Here is a 17,655-nt window from a genome sequence, read left to right as displayed (position 1 = left end):
AGGAGCAGTGGGAACATGGACACCCACCCTGCTTTGGGCTTGGTGGCCTGGGTAAGGAAAGGCTTTGCCTTCGCTTTCTTTCCCGAGGGACTCAGCCTAAGGAGATGGAAAGCTGGGGAGCACGCAGACTCGGGGCAGAAACTGGAGATGCTGAGGGACAGCAGGGCAGGAGGCAGCTCTGCTGTTGCGTCCCCCTCATGCCAGAAAGGACAAATCCCAGCTCTCGCACAACTCTGGTAAGGACTAGAGGAGACATTGTCACAGAATATCCACATTGGAAGGGACCCGCAAGGATCATCAAGTCCATCTCCTAGGTCCTGGTGTCTCAGCGGTGCAGCGAGCAGATACACTGAGCAGTTGAGGGCCTCCAGGAGCGCAGCCCCAGGCAGCGCGTGCCCAGCCACCCCCAGGATAGGCACCCCCTCTGACTTCTGCCCTCCCACCTTGCTCCCGGTGGCCCCAGTAGCTGCTGTTGTGTTGCGTTCCTGCTGGCCACAGTGACTATCCACCCGCCACGGGCTAGACGCAAAGAAGAGGTGCTGTCTGAGGTTAAAAACCCTTTATTAGATGACAGGGGAGTCAGAGACAGGGTGGAAGTGGCTCTCAGGGATCTGTCATGGCTGGGGAGACACTTGCTTCACAGGCTCTGTTTGGTGACAGTAAAGAGATGTTAAGCAGGTTTGCATTTAGTGCTCTACGGCCAGGTATCTGCTGCTCCCTGGCAAGAATTTGCTCAGGGAGAGGTTGCAAGCCACAAAAGGAAAGGAGGAGAGGAGACCATGGACTATTTTATTCCAGGTCTGAGGTTGCCTAGCAGAGGGGGGCAAAAGGAACTGGTTCAGAGATTGTTTTTCTACAGAGAACACAGTTTTTGGCCTTTACTCCAAGGACAGAAAAGGAAATTTTTCTTAAGTGCATCTCTCTGAAGCAGAGCTGAATTCCCCTTGAGTCTGAGCTTTCTGCTGTGTCACTCCCAAAGTCAAACACTTTCTCTGTCCATGGCTTTTTTTTTTTTTTTAAGCCCATTGGAGAACATTAGACCAAGAAGCCCCTGAAACATGGGCTACCAAAACAACTTCCTTCAGCACCTATCTCCTGTGGCCAGCTGGGAGATGGGGAGCACGTCAGGCCAGTGCCTGGCACCTACTACCAGCACCTGTGTCCTTTGGGCATACAGTTTGTGTGGTCTGGAGCCAGGAGAGACAGGGAATTTCTCCCTGCTCCTGCCCTCTGACAAGATTACCAGGTTTGGGGCACAGAGAAGAGGCTGCTGTAGAGGTGTGAGGTGAAGATACTCACAGCAGGCAGGCAGATCAGTGGCCTGGGAAGAGATAGAACTTTCTGAGCATCGTAGTCCTTTCTTGGGTTGGCAACTGCTGAGGGAAGTTTTCAAAGGAACGTTGGACCTGGGGTGAGAGAGTGGGGAGAAATGAGAACACTCCCTTCCCAGCATGGGAACAGTGCAGGGAATCAGGAGGCGTTCCCAGGAAGGTGTCTGGTGCCGTGGGCTGCACCAACACTCCAGGCTCTCACACACCCACCACACAGCATGACGCTGATACACCCTGGAGATCCAGCTGATTTTCCAGGCCAAGCCAGAGCGCCTGGACCCCCTTTCCTCAGGAGCTGGCTCCTGAGGCCTGCAGAGGAACGGCCTGCCCTGGCCAGAGCTCTGCTTTGAGCTGGGCCCTGCTCCCAGAGCAGTATCTCTGACCACTGCATAGCTGCATCTGCATTTGACTGCAGAGCCTCACCTTTCGGAACAACTCCTGCAAGTCACTGTTAAAGGCATGGTTTCGAAACTGCTCCACCAGTCTCTGGATAAAAAGGGAGCCTGTTACTGGGCTTCTCCAGGAGACAGTATCTGGGGAGACAAAAGATGCCAAGTGTCATTTCCCTGGTGTTCTCCACTGCCGCAGTGATTAACACTGGGGGCTACAGCAGGAAACAGGGTCACCTTCTCTGGGATATTTGTATTTGGCCTATCTGACCTGAGGATAGAGAATGGGAAAAGGACAGAGCATCCCAGGGAGGCTGGCTGTGATATATCTTCTTCAAGCCTCTCTGCCCTCCCTGCTGCCAGCCACACTCCTGATGTGTGCTGACTGGCATGGCATGGAGCCATCTGACCGAGCCAGGCTCCGTGCAGGAGAAGACAGCTGTCCCCAGCCGGCCGCTCCCTGGGACCCACAGCATAGGAAATGGCAATCCTGTCCCCCTCGCCTCCCCTCAGACAGGAGAGCTATCTCCCAGGAATTGCTTACCAGGTGTGGAGGAATATAAAGTGGCAAAGTCACTCTCCAGGTGAATTTTTCTGATTTTTTCACCTTGCAGCATTGCAGTGTTCATGCTGTCTGAGCTGAGAGCAGGCATCTCAGGGATGGTTGAGTTGGACACCAGCGCCAACCCTACGTTGTCTAGGAAGGCAGGGCCAGCCATCAGTAATGGGGTGCCCCAACCTCACCCCGTGCTTGGGGCAGACTTGCCCTGGGAGAGCCTGTCTGGCTTGCTCACCTGGCAGGCACCCCATAGTGGGAACTCACCTCCACGGCAGGACTGGATAACCACCACCTTGGGTTTGCCAATCAGCGCCTCGCAGTGCTTGTTGTTGAAGTTCTCATAGATAGTGTCGAGGGAAAGGATGTCTGTGGTCTCATCTCTGCTCTTGGTCCCGCAGAGCCCAGTCCTATGTCCGTGGGACATGAACACCAGGAAGGTGCTGTCAGAGGTCAAATGATCTTTGTGACCTGCAAAATCCTTCATGACCATGGCCATCTCCTGCACAGCACAAGGAAGAAGGAGCATCAGCCACCTGTGATCAGCTGTGTGGAGATCCAGCCACCAGCTGTGAGCAGGAGCCGCTGCTGCTGGGGACAGAATTGTCCCCATGGTGCCTGAGCCCCCCATGAGCATTGCACACAAGGGTCTCTGCGCTGTTTGTGGGGCCGGTGCCAGCTGCTTTGTACAGTCCTTTACCTGGGAAGTTAAGTTTTCATGGAAGTCCACCCTGTAGCCCAGCCCCTCCAGCAGCTTCGTCATCTCCTTCACATCCACTTCAGCCCCCTTCCGCGGGCTGAGGTGCTCAAACTCTGTGTTGCAGATGAGCAGGGCCCTACGGGTTCGTGTCTCCCGTGGCAAGTGTATGGGATAGATCTGTGAGGAGGGAGGGAGGTGGTGCTCAGCTTTGGGTGGTTGCAGCAGAATTTTCTTGGGAAAAGAGCAGAGAAGGCCCACAGACATAGCACCCACACCTCCCTTTCCCTGGGGCATCTCCCCTGAGCTCCTGCTCCTGGGCCTGGGAGGACCCTTGGTAGCCCTCGCCCACTCTGGTGGAACGGCTGGTCCGTGCTTCAGCCCTCCTCTCATCTCCTCCACCCACAGCACCTGATTTCCCTCTGCCTCCTGGATGCGCTGGTACTCGCTTAAGGAGCACTGCCGGATCCACTGCTGGCCCTGGATGCTAACGGGGGGCTGCACACCAGGGGACCCTGTAAACACAAACTCCCGCAGTTACATGGGGAAGGACAAGTGGGGACCGTCACAGGGCATGGGTGGGCAAGCAGAGCCAGACTGCCACACGGTTGTCCCTGTTCAGTCCCACGGGGGACAGCCACCCAAGAGCCTTGTCATCGCTGCGTGGCAACAGGGACCCGCTGCCACAGCGCAGTGACGCTGCGAACTCCCAGCTGCTCCCACGTCTCCCTCCAGCACCCTGCAGGAGGCGCCCAGCGCCTCGGCATGGCTGGGGGAGGCCACAGCCCCGCATCTCTCACCCGAGCCAGTGGCCAGACCCAGCTGCTCCACCAAGGTGTGATCGTGCTTCCTGAGGCTGTCGATGAAGATCTTGCTGGCCTTCGAGCCCTTCAGGCGCACAGTGTCTATGAGGCAACGGGCCTTGTCGCTTGTCACTGCGTTGCCTTCCTGTACCTCATCCACTTCCGCCTGGCTCAGCACCTTGTGGGCCAGGAGGTCATCCAGAAGCTTGGAGATCACTGGCTTCCTCACACGATCCACGAAGTCCGCCCGCACCTTCAGCAGCTCCTGGTCTGCGGGGTGGCCCTGTCAGCACCCAGAGCCCGCAGGCCACAGCTCCGCCGCCCCACCGCCCGCCCCAGGTGTCCCCTCTTCCCCCTCACTTCCCTCAGCGCTCCCCCCTCGCCCACCCCAGGGTGTCCCCACCACTCCCCCAGCTGCTTCCCCTACCCCGGGCGCTTCCCGTACCGCCACCCGCCTCTCCCCGTTACCGCACAGCCACGGAAAGCGCCCCAGGGGACACATCCCTGACACGGGGCTGTGCCCTGGTCCCCAGCCCGCACACCAGGGGCTCAGCAAGGCGGGCAGGAGCCCGGCAGGGCCCCGTCCCCCCGAGCCCCAGCCCCGCAGGCTGCACTCACCCGCCATCGCCCTCCAGCCTGCTGACGGGGTGCCAGCAGCCGTTTAGGCTGAAATAACCGAAAGCAAACACAAACCGCGGGACTTCCTGCTTGGGCCGCTGCCACGGCCCGCCCGAGCCCTGCTGGTCCCCGGCACCAGCACACCTGCGGGGCCGCCGAGCACGGCGCTGGGGCGCCGCCGCCCCATGGCTTCCCTCCGGGGGACGGGACGGGACGGGACGGGACGGGACGGGACGGGACGGGACGGGACGGGACGGGACGGGACGGGACGGGACGGGACGGGACGGGACGGGACGGGACGGGACGGGACGGGACGGGACGGGACGGGACGGGACGGGACGGGACGGGACGGGACGGGACGGGACGGGACGGGACGGGACGGGACGGGGGACGGGACGGGACGGGACGGGACGGGACGGGACGGGACGGGACGGGACGGGACGGGACGGGACGGGACGGGACGGGACGGGACGGGACGGGACGGGACGGGACGGGACGGGACGGGACGGGACGGGACGGGACGGGACGGGACGGGACGGGACGGGACGGGACGGGACGGGACGGGACGGGACGGGACGGGACGGGACGGGACGGGACGGGACGGGACGGGACGGGACGGGACGGGACGGGACGGGACGGGACGGGACGGGACGGGACGGGACGGGACGGGACGGGACGGGACGGGACGGGACGGGACGGGACGGGACGGGACGGGACGGGACGGGACGGGACGGGACGGGACGGGACGGGACGGGACGGGACGGGACGGGACGGGACGGGACGGGACGGGACGGGACGGGACGGGACGGGACGGGACGGGACGGGACGGTCCCGCAGCGCCCCTCACGGGGCCCGCAGCCCTCAGCGGCCGGGCGCGGCCCGCCCCGAGGTGAAGGTGAAGGGCCGCGCGCTGATTGGCCGCGGGGGGACGCGCTGTGATTTCTCATTGGGCGCCGCGCGCCGCGCCCCGCCCCTCTCCGCGCGCCGCGCCCCGTCACGGGATAGGCTCGCGGGCGAGCAGAAGGGCGGGTCCCGGCGGCCGGCTCGGCGCTGGGCGGGGACGCGTTCCGCTCGCTCATTGGCCGGCCGTGCCGGCGGCGCCGGGCGCCGATTGGCGGCGCCGGGCGGGGCGGTGGGGGCAGGGCGGGGAGCTGCACGCGGCACGGGCGGGAGCGGCGCGCGCCGACCCAGGTGAGGCCCCGGGGGGCTCCGGGGGGCCGGGGCCGGGCCGGGCCGGGCCGGGCCGGGCCGGGCGGCGCGGGCCGGGGCCGGGGCCGGGGCCGGGGCCGGGGCCGGGGCCGGCGCCGGCCTCGGCCTCCCTCCCTCCCTCCCTCCCTCCCTCCCTCCCTCCCTCCCGGGGCAGGCCTCCCGGTGCTGGCCTCGCCGAGTCGCAGCCCCGGGCCCGGGAGGCTCCGGGCCCTGCCCTCCTCGCGGCGCCCCCCCCCCCCCCCCCCCAGCGCCGCTGTCCCCCCGGGAGGGCTCCGCCAGCCGCGGGGTTTGCGTGCCGAGAGCCGGGGGAACGGCCCCGCGCTGCCGGGGAGCGCCAGGGCCGGGCCCCGCCGGGCTGCGGGGGCCGCGGAGCGCCGCTGGGCCGGCCCCGGCAGCCCCCGGCCTGCCTTCGGTTCTGTGCGCGGCTCAAAGCCGCCCCCGTCCCGGCGGTGGCGCGGGCGGCGGGGGCGATGCCCGCAGGGGTTCCCCTGTCGGCGGCTGCGTCTCGCCGAGCTCCCCCTCGGCACCGGGTTCCGGCCCTCTGGCTGGTGGGGACCCTGCCGGGAGGTTCCCGGAGGTGCCGCCGTGTGCAAGGCAGGGCCGCTCCCGCTTCCCGTCCGTGTCCGCAGCTCGTCCTGAGAGGGAGAGTCGGTGCGGGGGGCCGGCTGCTCGGTAAAGAGGCCGGAGATGAAACGAGGTTGTTCCCCAGGCACGCGTGGGGCTGAATGGGAAGAGCGCGTGGTGGAAGTCACTGAGTGCTGTCTCGCAAGAAAATCCGGCGGCACAAACTAACCCGGAGTGTTTTTACATGGGAGGAAGGCGAGCAGGAAAACGTCTCCGTGCTGTATGCTCGCACACGCTCCCAGGGCGAACACGTCCCAAGGAATTCATAACTAGCAAGCGACTACAAACAAAAGTTTGTACCGTCTTCTTCCGTCCTTGCTGGCCCACCCTCCAGTGCGGCTTCATTCAGCCGCGGTTCTCTGTCTGTTGGAGGGTTTCGGGATTTGGATGTGGCCTCACCATGGCACTGCCGTCTGTTGCGGTGCGCAGGGAAATGTCAGCATCTGGGCCTTTGGACAGCGCTGAACGGAGGAGAGAGCCGATTTAAAAAATTACCTTGCTCCTAGCGAATTAGGTAACAGATTAATTCCTGCTGGCAGTCCTGGCTCACCCCCCAGGATGTCCACACCGCTCCTGAGCGGGGAGGAATTGATCCGCGTGCCCCGCTCCGATGCCGCCGCGTCCCGCTGCCCCTCCCGGCCGTCCCGCGGAGGCGGCCGCTCTCCCGGCAGCCCGAGAGGATAGGATTTCCCTGCGGAGGGGTCAGATGATTAGCTTATAAATAGTAAATGCCTGTTCGGGCCTACTTCGAGTGGCGTGGCTGGGCCGCGGCCTCGCTCCCCGCGCTGCCGCTCTGCCTGCCCGCTGAGCGCAGCCTCAGCCGCGCCTCGGGGTGCGAGCCACCTCCGAGGCAGTAAGGGGGACGTTCCGTCCGAGGTGGTGAACTTCTGCCAGCGTCGGCCTTTGAGGAAGGAAGCTGCCCCGGTGCGAGACGCTTCGGCTCTGCAGCCAGAGCTTTGCAGCTGATTGGAGAGGCTGCGGCCGCGGCGATGCCCTGCGCCGCTGTTACACGCTGAGATGGTCTCCGGTTACTTGCTGGTGCATTTAACTGGGAGCCCGAGTTGAAATGAAACTGAAACACGTTTAGTGGCTGAATTCCATGTGATACGAGCCCATTTTCCTGCAGGAGAGTGTTTGCTCGTGTGGGGGGGAGCCCTCTTCTGCCCGACCTTCCTCGAGCTGAGGTTTTGTCGTGGAGCTGTACCCGGCTTTGCCCCTGAGCTGGGGGAGCCCCTTCCCCTTCTGCAGGGAGCTGCGCTGTGCTGGGGACTGGGAATGGCTTCGCGTGGGGTGTGCTTTGCAGCATCCCTCTCCAGGCCGGATTGCTCTGTGTGGGGTAGGTCTGAAAGCAGCGCTGTGCCTTTCACAGGGGACACAACGACGGGACGTGGCAGAAGCAAAGCTGAGCAGGTGGCTCCTGCTCTTTGCAGTGGCAATGACTTTGTTGTTGCTTTTTGTTTTGACGTGGTTGCTCTTTCTTGGTTGAGAGATTACCTCAAATTCCTTCTTCAAGAGGGAGAAGCCTGCCCATGACACATCCCTAGAGAGGAGAGTTACACGTTGGTGTATTCTGATCCAACTCACATTAAGTTACCAGCCTCGAAAGCTTCCTTTGCTGTTGTGTTTATTTGCAGGCACCTTATTCCTTTTAGCTCTTGGTTTAGAGCAATGCCAGTCTTCCTTCCCTTGTGGATTGTATCCCTTATCTTCTAGGTGGAGCACTTGCTCAACAGCACGCTTGATACAGCTGATCTCATGCACTGGAAACCCCGTGAAGGTCAACTCTGCTGGACGCGCACAATGAGTTTTGCGTTTGCCAGCACTTGTTTTCCTGGGGAAGAAAATTGTGGCGCTCTCTCTTGCAGCGGTGCAGAGTTGGTCGGGCCGGAGGACTGGCACGGCGTCCTTGGGAGGGCTGGTGACAAGGACTGAGAGTGAGCTCAGCCTCGGAAATGGGGTGGATGGGACTGTTCCGATAGCGGCCCCGTGCTGTTCGCCTCTGCCTGAGGCTTCGCGAGAAGCCGAGTCCGGTGGCGTTTGCTGAGGCAGGCGACTGCTGACCGCAGGCAGCTCCACCCCTCTCCGGAGGAGTCCGTCCTGGCAGCAGAAACATGGGTGGGAAGTGCTCGCGACTTATCTGCTTGGGGGCAAAGTCTTGTAGCTGAACTTAAGCCCACATTCATGGCAGTATATCCTCTAGAGCTTTCTTCCGTTCCATGGCTCGAGCAGCGCTGACTAGGGAGCGGAGTTGTTCCTTTTCCAGCCCGGCCAGTTCTTCGTTGCAAAATGAGGTTTTGGCATTGCTCACTCCAGCAGAGCGTGCAGGGACACGGCACTGCTTGCGAGCGACAGCTTTATGGTAAGGACCCTCCAGAGCCAATTCAATTGCTTGCTCTTTGCCAGTCTTTCTCTGATGTTCTCTGTTGAAATTGAGAACTGCTCGGAGCAAAGGGTGCAGTTTGCATTGTTCCTTCTGGAAGCTTCAGAGGCTTTTTTGTGTTTCAGCCTAGGAACTCGTTAAAGTAGCCAGCTTTCTCCTAGTGGTTGATTGTCTCGTGGCAACCCAGCATCAATCTATTCAGTTGCCTCTGTTATTTCAACTGTACTGCCTGCCTTCCCAATACTACTGTTATTATTTTTTTTTAAGTCTTTCAAAGTAATCTGCGGAAGCACACTTTATTGCTGGTGCATGACTGGCGTGCAGCACCCAGCACCGTGCGCGCAGCGTGACGCAGCCGGCCAGGAGTCTGTGTAGCTGTTTTCATGTGGAAGAGAGAAGCTGCTGCCTCGCTGAGCGTCTCGTTTACGAGGCATTACACCCGGCTTTGAGGCCACCTCACCGAGGGTGCTCGGTGAGAGCGCAGCTGGCCCCGGCACAGGCAGGCGCCTGCTGCAGCACAGCTCGCCTGGCAGCGCCGGCACCCGGTGGGCTTCGTGCGGCCCGGGATGCTCGGGTGTAGGGGCCGGAGGATGTCTGGAGCCCTGCAGTTGTTGCTTCTCACCCCAGTCGGCATCGTCTCAGCTTGTGCTTGCTTCTGCTTTCTGACCTGACGGCATGCCCCACTCCTACCTCCCCAGCTGCAGCTGCCCCGGTGCCTTTGGGCACATCTCTTGTTGTGGCAGCCTGGATTTCCCACGGGCTAAAACGCTCCAACCTTAGTGAAAACTTCGGGGCGAGCCCGGTGTGTCTGGGTGCAGGCTGTCTGGATGCCTGCACTGCCCCGACGGTCAGACTTGGGTAGGTGGAAATCAGCCTTTTGAGGCAGGGAGGCTGTGCTGGGGTGTGTTTCTGTTCCCTAAATGGAGCAGCCCGAGCGTTAAAAGGGTGAGACGGCTGCGTTTGGATGTGGGGAGGGCAGCAGTAACGTTCTTCTGGTGAGCTTCCTTTGGTGAGCTCCTCTGGAAATATCAGAGATTTCTTAAGAAGCTTTCTGCTGAGGCTGTGCCAACTTTACCTCCCCAGCAGCCCGCACCTGAGTGCAGTTGTTGAAGCTTTTGGAGCGCTGTTGTCAACCCTTCCGTGCCTTCGGGTAGGTCCGGGGCTTTGGCGGCCCCTGGTCCTTCTGCAGGGCTCCTTCCGTGCGCAGTGATGGACGCCAGGGTTTGTCAGAGCCTGATAACCTCCGGCTGTGGGAATTGCTCCCTCGGATGTTACAGCTCACGTTTGCTTACAGCTGAGGTCCCGGTGACGCGGGGAACCACCGAGGTGTGATCTGTGCCAGCTCCTGCGCAGCCCTTCCCCTGCGGTCCCACTGGGTTGGGACCCCGCGGGGGGATTGACTGCCTCTCCTGTGTCGGGGGCATCAGCTTTGCTTTCTGAGGACTTGAATCTTTTGTGCTTGCAGACAGTGTGCCTCGTTCTGCTCTGCAAACATCTCTCTCACCTGCGCGGGGCCGTTCATCACCTGCCTGGTATGCAGGGGAGAGCTCCCGCTTCTGGAAGGTGCCAGCACCTGATGTTTCTTTGTCAGGGGAGCTACCAGCCTGCGTTTTTCCTTTCCACACCCTTCACAAGCGGCTGACAGGGGCAACCACCCAGGGAAAGGGGAGCTCCCCGTGACCTGCGTGCCTTCGCTGGGGGCTGGGAGCTTGGCCACGGGTGAGTGCGAGCCCGGCGGGGGTACCCAGGGCGAGGAGACACCTCGGCACCGCTGGGCTCAGGTGGGTGCTGGAGCTACGCGGTGCGGTGCCCCCGTACAACGCCTTACTACCAGATCTCGGGGAGTTTTATCATCCCCGAGACAGCCCAATGCTGAGGGCCCTGTGTATCCTTCCATACCCCAGCTCCTGCCTGCTGCCCTTTTTAAGGGCCTTGTTGCCTCTAACTCAGGAGGTGAAAAGTGTCTCGGGCTCTGAACGCGTTACTGATGGGTGCTGGGCTTTGATGTCCGTGACTGGCTGCCTATGGGAAGAGGAAGTCCCTTGATTTCAAAGGAGAAGTGCTCGTCTAAGCTGTGAAGTCCCTATTTTCTGGGGGGTTTTGAACCTGTAAGACGTCACTGCAGTGGCCGCTGTCACCAAAGGCACACGCGGGGCGTTGAGCAGGAACACGCACCCTGGTTGGAGGGCCCGAGGTAGGGGAAGGGCAGCGGCGGGACACTCCAGGGGCTGCAAGTACGTCCAGAAATCCCTGAGCGAGTCCCAAACTTTCCCTCTAGCTTTACCAGATCGCACCACGGCACGGGGCGGTGTCAAACGCTGCTCGGTTCAGGAAGCCTTACAGGCGCTATCCTCAGCGGTGGTGCCTTGACGAAAGGTGGTGCTGCAGCTGCTTTGCTCCGATCCTTCTGCTGGTGTCGGCCCGGCTGTTGTGACCGTTTCGGTCCTTCAGGTGGGCGCCTGCGGTGCCAGCCATGGCGCGGGGGTCTAGGGGAGGCAGCGTCTTGGAGGTTTGTCCCAGGCTAAATTGTTCCTTTTCTCATCTCTGAGTGCCTGCGTAACGCGGTGGCACCCTGAGCGTCGGGCTGCCAGCCCGCGGGGAAGCCCCTGCAGTGCCCGGAGGCGAGTACACGATCAGAGGAGGAGCTGAACGGGCAGCGCTTCTGGATGAGGAATCGGCCGTGCCCTTTAGCATGCCTGCAGCTCTCTTGGGCCAGCATGCAAGGTGTCGTGGTGTCGTGGTGCTCGGTTTGGGGTGGCTCAGAGGCATGCTGCAGGCAGCACGGGCTGTGCGCGGAGACCTGGGCAGTGGGTGCAGGGCTGGTTGTGCCAGCGGGCAGGCGACTCGCACCGCTCCCTCCCGTCCTTTGCACCTTCTTGGACTGACAAGAGATAATTTCTTACCTGCTCTGTTCTTTGCTCTTTCCCCTCTCATTTCAAAAGTTAATGCATGCTGCCTGCTGGCTCTGCTCCCTGCCGTCCCTCTCCCACGAGCATCACCCCTGGCATGCCAGCAGGCAGACCGATTCCCCTGCTGCCTCTGCCCCCCGTTCCCATCAAAAGGGGGAGCCCAGGTGCCCCCGGATGCTGGGTAAGAGAATCCTAGACAGAGCTGGCTTTGCTCAGCAAGGGGAGTAGATGGAGATTGTTTTCATGTGATAAAACCGTTCAATGCAGAGGTTCTGTGCAGATAATCCGACTGCCTCATTAGAAAGCAGGGTGCAGAGCTTTCACTGCAGTTGCTAAATGAGACGAAAGAGGAAGCAAAAGAGTTTCAGTCCTGTGAAGTGGACTAACAGTTTTGTTTGATAAAGCACACGCTTAATGAAAAGTAACCTCCCCCTCCCTCCCTCTCCCCTTCTCTCTCCCCCTCCCTCTCTCTGCTGCATCAATAGCTCTTTCTGCTGGAGGAATTTCCAGCAGTGTGACAAACGGTGCGACCTGTGGGCTTCTCTTCTCTTTTTTGCAATACAAGAGGAAGTTACTTGGACTTCTCAGGAAAGGTTCGATAGGTCTGCTTCTCTGGCAGGAGGAAGTCACATTTTCGGCATGTTTTACTCATGACGAAGCAGCCAAAACCAGAACCCGAAGGAGCACCCGACTGGCATGGCAGTTCCCTGGAGCGCAGGGCACCCAGCGGCAGGATCCCGACGTGCTCGTGCTGCAGGTGCCCGTGCTGCTGCTCCGGCTTCCTCTCAGTGCCCCGAAAAGTCACAGAGCCCCGGAGTTACCGGAGCAAGGGCCGGGAAGCAGGATGCCTCTTCCAGCACCGTGCCTCTGACTCCTCTCAAAGCCCCAGCTTTCCGCTCTGCCTGTTTTTCATTACTGCTGGTATCCAGAGCTATTGTGTTGCAGCCCTGGGTGCTAGCTTGGGTTGCAGTGCGCGTGTTGAAGTGAATAAGTGGTGCTGGGGAAAATCTGGCTTCGGCTGAAAGTGCTGCTGGGTCTGCCGCTGCTTTCAGCAGGCCTGGGATGTCAGCTGCTCGTGTCAGTGAGGCGCCGGCGTGCAAAAGGTGGCTGTCTCGAATTTAAGGAAAAAAAGAAAAAAATACCATTGCCTTCAGAGATTTTTTTTTTTTTGTATTCAGATACAGCGAGCCTGACGTATTTCATTTTTGGCCTAAATCTCGTAGAGGCAGGAATTCAGTGCTGGCGAGTTTTAGTGCAGTCAGTTACTAAAGGTAAGTGATCGCAGTCACTGCTCCTAGCGTAAAGAGAGGTTTGTGCGAATTGCAGCAGATGGGTGTAAATCCTTTGGCTGCTTTTAGCATTGAGCTTGTCGTGTGACTGTCCCCGTGCCCTGTCCTGGGCGGCGGGGAAGGGGCTCTGGGTGTGAATTTGTGCAGCTCATGCTGTCAGATAAGCAGGGGACTTGCTATATATATCGAATTGCCTTCTCTTTCCTTTTATTGATTGGCTGGGGATTTCCCTTTCTAAGCGTGTCTGTTGAGAGGACGTCATGGGCGGTACTGTTTTTAGAAGCAGTTAAGCTCATGGTAGAGGGCTGGGACCATAGCAATTAAGCTCACCTGAATTTGCTGGCCTGCCCCATGGTTCGAGCTGAGTCGGTTCATGAAAGCAGGTGAGCGTGCGGCACAGTCCCTTGACGTGATTTTCACTGCTAAAGCACAGAACTGTTCTGAAGGCTCCGGATACCTGGACGTGAAGGAAGACCGGGGACTCCAGTCTGATCTTCTTAAACCAGAGACTTCACGGGACTGGGGGTGGGAGGGGGGAATCCTTAAAGGCCGAGGTAGGTGTTGCTTGGGATTGGGAGGGCGCGATGAGAGACCCGGCAGGGCGCAGAGTCCCGTGCCGCGTGCGCCTGGCCGGGGACAGGGAGAGGGGAGGTGGAGGCTGCTGTAGTTTAACCAAGCGCCCGTAGGCAGCTGAGCCACCGAACCCCGCGGTGTCGCAGGACAGGTGACGTTACGGGGCGTCCGGTCACCAGGACTAACGGCAGTACTGGTTTTCTTTCAGACACTCTCCGCTGACTGTCACAGCTGGGCTTTGGGTGCCTGTGGGTGGGTGCCAGCTTAGATGCCAAAGGCGCCCTGCCTGGCCTCTGGCCCTTACCGGGGGGTGTTGTTCTCCCGTCAGTCCTGCCCTCCTCCTGCTCGCGGCAGGCAGATGCCTTTGACACCCTAAGACTTGTAAAATGGCACCGGATGGGTATGTTTATGCGCCTGTGTGAAAGTAATAGGAGTTGTATCCCTAACACCAGCAGAATCTGGGCTGAGTTTGTGCTGCTGCTGTTTAGTCGGCATTATTTTAAAATACCCAGGTTGTTGGTAGGAGCGCATTGCAGCCCAGGTGCCCCAGAGAGCTGTGAGCTCGAGGAAGCTGGGGAGCAGGGAGAGATGGGATCGGCACATTTCAGGCCTTCTCTTTTGCTTTCCGAGCCTTCTGGTGCATTTGGGTCACATATTTCAGGCTTTTTTTTTTTTCTTGCACTCACAAAGACTGTCTTTCAAAGAAAACGCCAGCTGTCAAGGACGTTACAAGTTGATGGGAATTAAAACGCATACGCTTCCGATGAGTAAGAAGAAATGAATGTTTGCAGGGAACCCAGGTTGAACAGTGCTTCTCCAGCCTGGGGACTTGGGATGTGACCTCAGTAGCACAGTCACTGTTTCCTTGAAGCTGTTGCTGCTTCCTTCCTGAGATTGACTTAAATCTGAGAGCCGAGCAGCACGGAGAGGTAACGGGGCTGGAGCTCGGCAGCCTCCTCCGCTCCCCGAGGCACTTAGGGAGCAGCGTGTGTTCCCCAGGGCAGCCCAGCCCCTGAGAAACCCTCCTGGGGTCCTCTGCAGCCCCAGGCAGCGCCTGTGCTCTGGTGGGTGGCCGGGGCTCTGCGTTCCCCCCCGGCTCAGGCCCGGCTCCGGAGCTGCGGGCAGAGGATGGGGAGAGGCAGGCGCCTGGAGTGCAGCTGGGGCCGGTCCATCTGCGCTGCTTTGGGTAGGGACCAGGCAATTGTTTGTACTTGAATAAAGGCCCGATTGTGACTTGAAATGTCCCAACTGCTTTTTTAAAGAAAAGCAAACAGAACCGGAGAACGACGGGCTGGAGTTAGAGGGGGCGTTGGAAATGCTCACCGAAGTCACGCTGCGCTTCCCATCTCCCTTCAGCCCGGGGCTGTGAAGTCCAGCGCGGAGCCTCGGCCTCGAGCCCCTTCTGTGCCTGGTCAGGAGGGTCCAGAAAAGGTCAGGAGGGTGGGGATGGCACAGGGGAGGTGGGGGCCCTTTGGGGTTTCTCCGAAGGCCACTGAAGTGAATGAGGGGCCTGCCTCGCCCTCTGCTGCTCTCAGCTTTTCCCCGGCTGTCACCGGAGACTGATTGATGCGGCGATAACAGCGCGCGGGGCTGGTGCCAGTCCCTGTTCTCTGCCAGCTCCTCAGGAAGATGAAGGAGGTGGCAGAGGCAGACCTGGCAGGGGAGCATCCCCGGCGTGCTGCTGCCACCTGGTGCCACCGGCAGCCCCCGGCCCCTCGGCTGCTTCACCTGCAGAGCAAGGTGTTTCGTGGCACCGCCTCGGCGAGAGAAAGGAGGTGCTTTGAGGTGCCTGCGGCTTTGTCAGCGGTCACCAATTTCCCCTTGAAACTGTGATTTTGCTGTCATTAATGTCAACAGTGGAGCTGATTGGCAGGCAGGCGTGCTGCTGAAATTAATTCCGTGTAAACTCCGTGCAGTGGTGGATGGATGGCAGTGCTCCTCAGGGGTCTGGCAGAGCACGGGGCTCTGTCCTCGTCCCTTGTCATCCTGCACACTTGGGTCACACCTGGCTGGCCTCTTCCCCCAGAGGCATTTTTCAAATCCTGGTGGTGTGTTCTTCCCCCAGGCTCTAATCCCATCTGCTCATTTTCACCCTCCAGCTCTCTGCACGCCCCGTTCTCTGCCCCAGCATCCTTCCCCTTTCTGCTCCCTTCCTTCCCCCTCGGCCCTTCTTGCGTCTGCCTCGAAACTGCGGTGCCCCAGGGTGGCCGGCTCAGCTCAGGCCACCCCCTCTCAGTGCACTTGGCTGCTCTGCGCACACCTCCGGGATCTCCAAAGCTCCCGTCTTCTTCCCCCCTTCTCTTTTTCTCCAGAGGATCTTGTTTCTTCCAAGAGAAGAATATGAAATGGCAGTGCCAGCGTCCCTTCGTGCCTCCCCGCAGCACTCTGCTCCTTTCCCTGCGGCAGGCACAGCGCCTCTTCGCACCTCTGCCCCCTTCCTGTCTCCTCTTTCATCTGCCTCTGAATCCTTGCCCTGTGCAGTAAACTGTGTGGTCTCTTGCTTAAAGCAAAGCCACCTCTGCTCCTCTTCACCTCCTGTGACTGACTTTTTCCCTCCTTCGTTTGCACCCCCCCCTGCACAGCCAGCTCGGGCTGGCATCCCGCACCTCTCCGACCCATCCTTCCCCCTGTGCCAGAACTGCTGATGCAAAAACCTTGAACTTGGCAGGCTCTCTGATTTATTCTCTCCTCTTCACCACTCAAGAGGGTTCGGCTCCCTGGCTCCTGAAATCCCTTCCCTGACCTCACTCTGCCCCTTCCCACCCTCTCTGCTGCTCCTCCAGCATCTCTGCTGGGACTCACCTCCTCCAGCACGGGGGGTACAGGTGGGGTCTGGCCGCCGCAGGTGGGCGAGCTGGCAGTGCCGTGGGCCGGCTTGGAGCAGGACAGACTTCAGACATCCTCACTGCACAGCTTCACCTGGGCTGAGAGAACGAGGCTTGGAAACCGTTAGCCTAATCCGGGTACGGTTTTGAGGGCCAAAAGGTGAAGTTCTCCTTAGGAGAGTGCTGTGCAGCCAGAAGTACTTACAGCTTCGGCAGCTTTCCCCCGTCTCTCCACGATCCTGCATGTCCCGTTCTGGCCTTTGGGTGCAATCCCCGTGATGGAAGCCTGGGTGCTCCTGCTTCGAACACAGGAGGAGCTAAACCAGTTTTCAGAGACGTCTTCTGGTGGTTCTCCGTTAACATGAAGCCTAACAGTCTCAGGGCGTTTTAGTCACGAGCCAACCCTCCGATCAGGGAGGGCAGGAGGTTTGCGAGCTGTTACTTGCTACCAGCTGCTGCCGTGGGCTGGTGGGGCTGGGGCAGTTCAGCTCTGGGGCAGTGCCCGCGGGTCCGTGTCCTGCTCCTCGTTTGCCTGGAACCGAGGGGGTGAGACCGTCCCATCCCGTCCTCGGGGCGGGTGATACTTGTGCAGCGCTGCAGGGCCGGGGACAGTACCCTCCTCCACAGGAGAACGTTTCCTGCCTCCCAAATCCCGCAGGAACGCTGGCTTTGAACGTGCAATTTGCTCTGTGATCCCAAGCCGCTGTTCTCCAGGTGCCGGCAGCCAGAGCTGCAGGGTGCTGAGGGCACCCCGGGCAGCACTGCTTACCCAGAGACCTGTGGGGATTCGCTTAGTCAAACCTGGAAGAAAAGGTATCTGATCCATTTTAAATCCTGTAAGCTGTAAAAAGGCTGGCTTTGTCGTAAGCTTGATGGAATTTATCCGATTCTGAAACTTCATCTATCAGTAATTGGATTGAGTTGTATCCTTGTCAGCAAAGTTGCCCAGAGCTGAGCATACTTTGCATAAATACTTAAACATATTGAGCAAGTTGTCTCGATGGTTTTCTGAGCTGCGTACACGAGCTTGTTTTGCTCTGGATTACTTTGGTCCCTCTGCTGTGTGCTTGCTGTCTGCGCTTTGGCCACCTGGAGGCAGCCCCAGTCCCGGCCCGGTGATGCTGGGGGCAGGAGCACGATGCTGGGGGCAGGAGCACGATGCTGGGGACAGAACTGCCCTCGGGTCACTGCCTCTGCAGTGACAGTGACCTCTGGGTCACAGTGCCCCATTAGGTATCGCTGCGGCAGGCTGCCTGCCCGCTCCTTGTTCCTGCTGCCCTTCTTCACCTGCCGGGTATTCCTGCTTCGCTGCGCTCGTACCCGGCCCTGGTTATGGCCGCACACAGGTAAATTGGGGTACTTCTCACTGCAGGGTGAGCTGAGTGCTTTGGCGTGCTTGCCATCATAATTCGGTATTGCGGTGATGGTTCTGAACCCTGGTAGCCCAGGCTT

General features: G+C 60.1%; 2 protein-coding genes across 6 annotated transcripts in view; one reads left to right on the top strand and one right to left on the bottom strand.

The window, feature by feature from the left end:
- Positions 1–544: 544 nt before the first annotated feature.
- Positions 545–4,625, bottom strand: LOC106041090 (caspase-1-like). Of its 3 annotated transcripts, XM_066979593.1 has the most exons (10): positions 4,539–4,625; positions 4,395–4,442; positions 3,774–4,046; positions 3,385–3,488; positions 2,977–3,153; positions 2,544–2,778; positions 2,265–2,417; positions 1,755–1,864; positions 1,300–1,406; positions 545–646 (listed from the first exon to the last, which is right to left on the bottom strand). In XM_066979593.1, exons 2-9 carry the CDS (start codon positions 4,399–4,401, stop codon positions 1,314–1,316), a joined length of 1,152 nt encoding a protein of 383 aa, XP_066835694.1. In that variant the 5' UTR covers positions 4,402–4,442; positions 4,539–4,625; the 3' UTR covers positions 545–646; positions 1,300–1,313. The 3 variants fall into 3 exon arrangements, 2 of the variants coding, with proteins under 2 accessions (XP_066835694.1, XP_066835695.1); XR_010825686.1 differs by lacking the exons at positions 1,755–1,864; positions 4,539–4,625 and having other exon boundaries at positions 4,395–4,534; XM_066979594.1 differs by lacking the exons at positions 2,265–2,417; positions 4,539–4,625 and having other exon boundaries at positions 4,395–4,534.
- Positions 4,626–5,476: 851 nt separating this feature from the next.
- The window catches only part of MTMR4 (myotubularin related protein 4), a 52,983-nt gene continuing 40,804 nt past the window's right edge, over positions 5,477–17,655 (top strand). Inside the window, exon 1 of one of the 3 annotated variants that reach the window (XM_048068077.2) lies at positions 5,477–5,585. The gene's annotated coding sequence lies outside the window, so the exon portion shown is untranslated. Of the gene's footprint in view, positions 5,586–8,447; positions 8,587–12,764; positions 12,788–17,655 lie in introns of those variants that run through there. The other 2 variants (XM_048068079.2, XM_066979422.1) reach the window with 2 other exon arrangements.

Source organism: Anser cygnoides, chromosome 18 (assembly GCF_040182565.1).
Source record: "Anser cygnoides isolate HZ-2024a breed goose chromosome 18, Taihu_goose_T2T_genome, whole genome shotgun sequence".
Lineage (NCBI taxonomy): Eukaryota > Metazoa > Chordata > Aves > Anseriformes > Anatidae > Anser > Anser cygnoides.
This window is presented reverse-complemented; position numbering and strand designations above follow the sequence as displayed.